We start from the raw sequence: 9,434 nt of genomic DNA on the forward strand, positions 1-9,434 counted from the left end.
TTTGAGTGGCACTACATTCCACCCTCGTTAAATATAAAGTCGTCCTCGAACTTAAAAATTCAAAATTCAAAACAATTTGTGTCTCAAAAATATAAGAAAAGTTTTAAAAGTGAAATTGGCGGCGTTAAGATACGACGATATCAACACCTAACCAAGAAAGAACCTGGCTCTGATACCAATTTGTAACATCCCCATTTATTTTGGAGCTTTTAGCATGACATTCCCAAATAAATAGGACTGTTACCATCTCGGTTTCCCGAGGCAGTGAATAACAAAGATAACAAACCAAATTACTTTTTATAAAAATTTAGCGAATAAAGATTTTATTACTCCCTCCGTACCAGACCAATGGTAACACTTACCTAATACGGCCGTACCACACCAATGGTAACATTCCTTATTTGGCCCACAACATTACCAAATTATCCTTATACGCATTTGATATTTACATAAAATGTCACTACATACTCCACCTATCAACTCACAATTAAACCCACAATTACATACCCCACCTATTTTCTTCCCTCTTTACCCCTTCTTTTACCCTCTTTTCTTAAAAACCTTTTTTTTTACCACGTTACCATTTGTATGGTACGGAGGGAGTACAATTTAATCAACAAATTAAATTAAACTTCTAATAATACAATCTACTACGCAGCGGAAATAAATAAACTGAAAGGTAAAACAATGTGATCTAGACTTCTAGGTAGACTAGCCGAAATCCTCACGCATCCTCGTGAGCTCCCAAATCAGCTAAATCAAGTACATGTCAGTCAATATGCTCCCCAATAATTGATTCATCACATGTGTGTAACGAATACACTGTCAACCAAACGGTTGAGTAGGAATAACTAACAACAATATAAAGTGAGACAAAGTAAAATGCATGATATGATATGATATGCAAATGTAACTGAGCTCATCACTCGAAACACTCGTTCATCCCGCCAATCCCTGGCCCGGGGTATTCATTATCCCAAGCAAAAGTTGAGGTATCCATCATCCCAACACAAGGTTGAGATGTCATACGCCATTGAACCGAAGGCGTTATTCGGGTGGGGTACCCCCTTGAAGAGGTCCATTGATAGGCTTAAAATCTGACTAGTGCTTAAAGAGATTGAAAATACTACTCATATCAACAAAGTGCACTTTATTTTATGGTTATCCATGCAAATGAACTCCACAGTTAAGCGTGCTTGACTGAGAGTAGTCTTAGGATTGGTGACCTCCTGGAAAGGTTCCCGGGATGCGCATGAGTGAGGACAAAATGAGCTAGAAAGGACCCGTGTTGGTTTGTGGGCCATGTACACAGCCTGGCAAGCTACCGTGAGTGACCGCTCCCAACCCTAGGTTTGGGTCAGGGTGTTACATGAGGTACCATCATCCCAGTATAAAACTGAGGTATCCAATACAAATGTCATGCCAATAATAATAATCATCCTAGAACGAGTCTGAGGTATCCAATGCAAATGATATGAATAAACCAACAACGTACGTATAATCCAATGATATATAATCCACATCCAATAATTCATCCAATGGCAATTATCCACACAATTCTACAATTACTCTTATCAATTAAAAAGTAAGACAAGTTGAGTAGTTATTCTACCTTTTAACAACAATTTTTCAATAATTAAACAAATCACAATTAGTAAAGCTCCTCCACAAATCTCTACCTAAACAGAACAATTAATTCATATAATTACTACCATTCCTATAATTCTAACAATATGTAAACAATTGGTAAAATTATCACCCGAAACCCCTTGAAACTGATCCAAACTACCACTAACCCATCCATACGCAGTCAACACACAACCCACAACCCCAAGGTAGTTAAGCCACCTACGATCAATGCTAGGTCACGGTCAAGGCTAGGTCAACACAGTTAAGGTTAGCGTTAGGGTTTAGTCAAGGGTAATTAAACAATTTAAATAATTAATTAAATTAGATTTAACACTTACAAAGATAGATTTAGCGCAAGATAAGACGTCTCAAAGTGTCCTGCGAAAGTTCTCTCACAATCTCCCCATATCTCTCTTAAATTGTATGTGAGGTTTATGTTCTCAAAAAAGTGATGATATGGGTATGAGGAAGAGTATTTATAGTTGTAGAGTGGGCACTACTACAATAACCATTAAAGAGAACGGTCAAGCACCGTTCTAAATGCGCCTTTCAACCGGCCTGTGGCCAAGCGTTCTCTTTGACATATGAGAACGGTTGGTAAATGGTCAACCCGTGCTCATTGTTATTTCAAATAGCGCGGTTGCTAATGGGAACCGCTCTCATTGATATTTCAAACAGCACGGGTGTAAAAGGGGACCGGGCTCTTTGTTAAGGCGTTCTCTTTGACAGAGGTATTTGGCGCCATTGTTGAACCTTTGCAAAGAGAACGGGGGATGATACAACCGTCCTGTTTGTTAAGGCGTGCTCTTTGATATACCATTTGGCGCCATTGTTGTACCATTTCAAATAGAACAGGTTTAACAATTAACCGTTCTCTTTGAAAAGTGTTTTTTTTTTTATATTTCCTTTTTTGTCGTAATTCCTACACGATTGAATCGTTTATATAGCTCATATAAGAATTAAACCTGCATTAAAATTCAGAAACTCCAGCATATTTTACGCAACAAATTTTATTAGAATTAACAAGGACAAATCCTTGAAAAAATATACAACGTTTAATGTTTTCAATAGCGCATAGGCTACAAACGTACTTTCATACTTGCAAAATATAAATAAAAATCCTTGAATCGTTATTACTTAGTAGCATGTAATATAAGTGCAAAAATAATTGAACATCAAGAAATTGTAATCGGCTTCATCCACCATTATTTTTCGGCTTAAAATTGAGTGTGAATTCCGCCCAAATATTCCGCACCTCGTCGATTTTTGAACCGTATATGTCTTTGGGGCGTTAAGCATGAACTATATATATAGGACATCCAAAAATTTAGTTAATACGCTATATATATGACGTGTAAAGTAAAGCAATTAATAAGATGGAGATTATAATAAGCAAAGCGATGAAAATAATTGAAATGAAGAAAAAAAATACATACATTTGGGGTAATATTAATATATCTTCCTTTGACTAGCTCCAACATATATCGACAAATATAATACCCGCATAATACGCTCCCATCAGGCTGGCGAGGACACTAAAACAAAAACCAAACCCATATACATATGTCATATCTACTCCGACCAAAAACAGGCCAAAATAAAGCATGATGCAAAAATGACGAGAATGCAAAGCTTGATCAAAGGCCAAAAAACATGTCTTTGCACAAATCGATCAGTGCAAATACCGATCAGCCCAAAAAACAAAAACAAGTCTTTGCATGCCTAACATGCCAAAATAAGTGAAGCCAAAGAGAGTTACAATCACGGTGGCATTTAATTGAGTTTATTAACACAAAGAATGGAGATGGCAAAGATCACCAAAACCATCTCTCGTATGGCATATTAACAAAGATCCGCTACCAAAGCTTCATGGCCTCTATCAATACATATATTAACTAAAGGATAACTTATATCACAACCAATAAAAAAGCATTCGGGATTAAAACGCAAGTATTTCCCATTCCCACACCCAAAGATCTAACACAAGAGATCCTCGAGGCAAGTAATCCAAAAGGCAAGAACTTTCGGCCATTTAGCAAACCTAGTTGCACTAAAATGGGGTGCAATGGCATCATAAACCCGATGCACATACGTCTTTTCAATTTCCGGGGTGAACTGAACATGATGATGGTTGGACGAAATACAATCCGTTTTACTATTTAAATGAGACGACAAATATTCGACATCTTCCCCAATAGAGGAATCAGTAGAGTAAACAGTAGGGCGACCTACTCTAATTTTCTTCATGGTACTCGAAATTCGACGGTAAAAAATTCTACTTGTACAAGATTTAATGTGACCCGTTATTATCCACCTGACACAATCATATACTCAAATCATACTAAAGAATTGTAAGCAAAATATGGGGGATTTATACAAGTAAAACAGCATACTATAAACAATAATACTTTCTATAGTACTATCATTTTCAGGTTGTAGAACTATGGTGCAACTTGTTAACCTGACAAAAATATATACCTTAATTATTCTCCAAGTAACTGGTTTTGCCTCGAGCCCTGCTAGTGGATCGATAGAGTTTCTTTTCTCGAAGGCTCTGTATTTGATTTAACTAAAATAAGCCGTCATGTCAAACATAATTCAAATCACGCACTAACATGTAATATACATGATTTACCTATTAATTATTTCCATGATAAACGTTCGAGGCTCCGTATACCCAGCAGGATCACACCAATACACAATACTTTCGGATGGATTAATTCGGCCAACATCCAATGATCACTTTGATTAAAAAAAGAGGACAATGAGAAAATTTCACGTAAGTAGCCAGGAATAAATAAATAGAAGTTCGAAAATGGGAAGTTTTATGTATACCTTTCGTGATAAGCCGCAAATATCGACCGACCCACATCTTTGCGTACATGTCATAGCTCTAGCTACATAATCCGATCGTAAATCATCAGTTACGGATGCAAATTTAGACAACGTCTCCGGGAACAAGAATCCGTAGAAACTAGTAGACTTCATAGTATCACTAAGATCACTCAAATACCTACAACAATTTCAATTAAAATTGTTCAAATAGTGCATAAAAACCACCGTACTAAAAAATTTCAGAACAAGGTGATTTGTCTAAAACTTGATTTATGCGGAGTTTGAGTGTATCATTTGTCGCAATTTCTCCGAATATACAAGAGACAAAAAAGCATGATGGATTTTCCGGACTGAAATAAGTCTAAAGCTTGATTTATCTTTGGGTGATTTACAAGGTATGGATGGCAAGGAATCGATGTGTCGGGTTGAGAATGCGTTAGATGATCCGAGGTGTTGTACATGTACTTAGACAACTCATTCCATTCCTTTCTTACTCTCAAACGTTCAACAAACAAAATAATGGCTGGCTTCCTACGGATAAAAATAGACAGAACATGGTCATTAATGAAAGCTTACCTCATAAAAATAGCAATGTGAGAGGCACCTATCTCGCCTTCGTCACACCAATGAATAAGCTCCTCGTAAGAAATCGGAGAAGTGTAGTCATCAAGGTGTAATACATGGTCATCAATCGAAACGTTAATCGGTGATCCGCCGCCTTCAATACGCGAGCCTCGAGAAGTAAAGAATTCATCAGCGGGGTTCTCAACTTTTGCTTAAACTCACTACTAACTTCTACACCCAGAATAGTCGGGACAAGAGGTGGTGCAGACCTTTGATGATTCTTCTTCTTCTTCTTCATTACGATTTCCATCTTTATTATTTTTTCACAAAATAGTTAATGTTTATATTAACTTATTATAAGATAATACTTCTAATTTTCAAAAAAAAAAACTACAAAATTACCTTACTAGGACTGTGAATATGATTCTGAGGCCACTGAACATATGAGTCCTTCGCATCAATCAATAGTATCAAATCATCCCCAACAGCATGTGCAACATATCATTTTCCGATCCAGATTGTACTTTCTTAACTTCTACTTTCTTATAACCATTAAGTAGTGATCTACCGTGAACAGTTATGAATTCCGCCTTTTTTTCCATATACATCAAGCCTGATGCCACTATCTTATTCGGATTTCCGGGTAATGATAAATCACAGTCTCTCCACCCCTTGAAATATTAGTAAAATCAGAACTTCAAACTCATTAGTCACGCAAATATATTAATAAGTTTCCTTAAAATCTTAGTGATAAATCAAAAGATGATACCTCCTTCTCTTGGCTAGGTGGCTCTTCATGTGGTATCTCTTTACGGTGTGGCTCTGGATGGGATTGCTCCTCACTCTCTTGTATTGAGATACTATGAGAACCATCCGTAGATGGACAAGCTTTCGATCCTTGAGTACTCATAGAAATTCCTTTCAGGAAGCATTCTAATAATTCTTGACTTGGCTTCTCACCACTTTGCCAAAAATGCACCATCATACTTTGCATATTTGATACTTGTGTTTGCAAAGTATTTTTATCGCATGTAAGACAACAATTCAACAAATTGGTTATGCTTAAAGTAAAATAATTTTCAAATAATAAATATTTTGAGACCGTCTTATTCTATGTTTACATAATAAATTACCGTCTCTTTGAGACGCTCTACTTCTGTCGGCAGCTTTTTAGGAGCCTTCCCAAAATACTCAGTTATGCATATGCCATCAGGAACCCCTCGCACACGGCCACCATGTTCAGGTTTGCCGATTGCCTTAGCTAGTATATCTTCTCGTCCCTTAGGCTTAAATGTACCTGCCTCCACCTCTTTTTCTAGTTCTTTCTACACCCATTCATAATATTATATTATTTAAATACATATATAGTTGTGTCAAATCCTAGAAATTAATAATTTTTGTTTTAAAAATTGAAGAACTTACAATTTTCGTAGCCACTTCCTTGTAATATTCGGTCAGGTCTCCGTTATTAGGCGTGTGGCCCCTTAGCCAAGTTAAGTGCCGGTCAACTTCCTCCAATATCACTCCATTTTTGGCAAAGTCTTTTTTCTACAAAAAAAAAAATTAAGAATGTCAAGAGTATAGTAAAACCTCCAGATTTAAATAAATATAAATTATAAAGGTATGTCTAGGTGTATGTACTTACGATTTTAACTTCAATCCCACGGTAACCTGCTCGAGAGCCAACGAACCTTGTCCTATTCATACAAGCATTCTTCTTGTTGTTTGCACTTATTTCCTTACATTTTACAACATATAAAGTAGTTAGAATAATTATATATAGTAAGCGGAAAGGCAAAGATACTGAAAACGGTGTGTGGTGTTGGAGCTAGAACAAAATTGTATTTAGCCGGTCTTTGGTCCTGACCTATAAACATCTGAAAGTACTTAGGAGGCATTATTTTCAGTTATCAGTTGATCTAAAAAGTAGGACTAAATATGCTTAACTACTTTATAACAGAAACAATTCCAAAATGTGAAATTGCATGCATTAAGTAAATGACATTGGAGTCAAACCCATCCTCATATTTTCAGTTGAGAGCATTGATGACCAACCAAAGGAAAGGAATAATCAATAATCAAAGTGTGTATGTACTAACTGTAATAATCTTGTTTAAATTAGGTCTGACTATTTTTTTAAAAAAAGTTAGGCATAACAATGACATATGTATCATGGAAGAACTTAATTTAGTAAGGTAGCTAATTAGTAGATTGAAATCTAGTTTTGACATATTGGATGTAATTTAAGTATTTAACCAACTAATTAAATAGATTAACTTAGGCCGGATATATAATGTCCAGATGCTAGAGACCAACTAGACCTGATAAAGGTGAGCTACAAGTCTGGATCAGTCTGGACCGAACTTCACAGATCGATCCGGCTAGCCAGTCAGTGCCTAGTGTTAAACAGTTCAAACCTAATAAGTGAATATTACCTTAAATGCCTGAGTAGTGTGAGATGCCACAAACACATTCCAATCCTCAGGTGATATTGAGTCGTACTTTTTTGTTGGTGGTGTCCTCTGTATTGCGCCTGTCTCGTCGTATAGCCACTTACGAACTAAGGTGCATTTCCACTTTCTCCATAAATTCCCAGCCTTTATGAGACACCAATCATAACGGTCTGCGATAACGGTGAAAGCGCCCTGCACAAATGACAAAGTTTGTCACCAGAGCCTAGTAATTTATATATCAAAAGCGCCCTACACAAAGGCTCTGGCTTGGCACAAACACAATATGGAGAAGTTATGTGATGGCAAGTTACTACCTCTGTACAAGCTTACCATCAAAAGCGCCTTATGTTGTCTTCCGTCTGACGTGACTTATACGCAACCATACATAACAACTGTGATAATAGATTTACCTCTAATTTTGTATCACGTGTGATAACTTCCTCAAGGGAGTATCAGCTTTATAAACCAATTAATATCCTGTGGGTAATTAGGTACCACCAACCTCTAACAACCAGAGCATACTTCATCAGCCAAATCCATATGTGGAGTTTTGGTGTCAAGAACAAAGTGCTTAAGTCGTTGAACTTTGTCACATACATAACATATTTAGAAAAAAGGGCAAACAGATGAACTTAAGGACAATAGTTGAACTCTCATTCTAATAATTTCAGCATAAAATTCAGCTGCAAGCAGATGATACTCTATGTAGCAATGTTATTATGGTAATCAGATATACGGTAATCTTTGTGGACATACTGTGCATGGGAAAGAGGCGCCCCCCTCAATCTAATAATAGTCGATACCTTTTTCTGTAGGAAGACTTCCCCCCTCAATCTGAGTCTCTCCCATATTTTCCTCCATTCTCTGTACCACTCTAGACTCCCCATGAAACCTCCAAAGTTTATACTTTGAATTAAATTTATTCTTTTCTAAATGGATTTTAACATCCGAGAAGCTCATATATTTGATATTCAGACACATTTCACAAGGGCATGGCATATTAGACTTGTCTTTCACATTCTTTCTAACGAATTCATAAAATTCAGCTAAACCGGCATCATATTTAGGATCACCTCTTTTCCCATCCATCATCCACGTACGATCCATATTGGTCTATATAATAGAAAAAAGCAACTAATATTACAAATATATTTAATTTCACACTATATATGGGATACGGGCACTTGTTTTAAAAACTGATAGAGCCGCTCTTTTGGAGCATGAAAATAGACAAACATAGAGAAGTGCAATGTAAAGAGACTGACAACTGAGAATAGAGTAAAATCAAGCACATCTTAATCGATAAAGTAGCTAGTCTTAATAGACAATACACAGATGATTCAGGTCATAAACATGGCTAAAATTTATTTTGCTTTGCTGGATGATGGCTCCTAATCAGATTATGAATAATATAGCTGGTGAACTAAATTTTATTCATGCCCAATATTTTCCTTGTGAACTTAAAAAAAATTGAAAATCATTAGAAATGATTGAGCACTGAGAAAACAAGTTTTGAGACATACAGAGAGTAAACTGCTCCTCATAAAGTTTTAATCACATTTAATTTAAATCTCATAGATACAATGACATCATTACCCATTGCCTAAAAGACTCCCGCATCTCCCATATATGACCCTGTGATTCCTCACGCCCCATAATCACCACATACTCTGGTACAATATACTCCGAAGACAAATAATAATGAATTTGGCTCCCGTAGAAATTGAAAAGTGGAAAACCTAAAATGAGTATATACTAGATACACCCATCCATCCTGATACTTCTAACTTTCAGTTGAGGTAATGAGGAGCTGGTAGGAAGTTTCTAGTTAAATTTACAAATCTAGGCCTATTTCAGTCATAACAAAAGAAATTTGGTAATTTGGCCAATTGTTTGAAATTTAGCTGGTACGATTCGACTACAGAAAAAACAGAATTCCAACAAGTAACATGA

At 36.3% G+C, this 9,434-nt stretch overlaps 1 protein-coding gene across 1 annotated transcript; it reads right to left on the reverse strand.

Annotated features, from left to right (window-relative positions):
- Positions 1 to 6,134: 6,134 nt before the first annotated feature.
- On the reverse strand, positions 6,135 to 8,342 carry LOC141618211 (uncharacterized). Its single transcript, XM_074435319.1, has 6 exons — positions 8,285 to 8,342; positions 8,004 to 8,065; positions 7,464 to 7,673; positions 6,674 to 6,766; positions 6,451 to 6,576; positions 6,135 to 6,353 (listed from the first exon to the last, which is right to left on the reverse strand). The coding sequence occupies exons 1-6, from the start codon at positions 8,340 to 8,342 to the stop codon at positions 6,135 to 6,137; spliced, it is 768 nt and encodes a 255-aa protein (XP_074291420.1).
- Between the last annotated feature and the right edge of the window lie 1,092 nt (positions 8,343 to 9,434).

This window comes from Silene latifolia, chromosome X, assembly GCF_048544455.1.
Source record: "Silene latifolia isolate original U9 population chromosome X, ASM4854445v1, whole genome shotgun sequence".
Taxonomy (NCBI): Eukaryota; Viridiplantae; Streptophyta; class Magnoliopsida; order Caryophyllales; family Caryophyllaceae; genus Silene; species Silene latifolia.

What these genes read in the sequence shown, in the direction of transcription:
- LOC141618211 (XM_074435319.1), bottom strand. Translation starts at nt 8,342, where the DNA reads ATGGAGGAAAATATGGGAGAGACTCAGATTGAGGGGGGAAGTCTTCCT. An exon ending in AAGTCTTCCTACAGAAAAAG is followed by an intron (nt 8,066 to 8,284) that starts GTATCGACTATT and finishes TATGTGACAAAG; the next exon opens with TTCAACGACTTAAGCACTTT. An exon ending in ATATGGATTTGGCTGATGAA is followed by an intron (nt 7,674 to 8,003) that starts GTATGCTCTGGT and finishes TCATTTGTGCAG; the next exon opens with GGCGCTTTCACCGTTATCGC.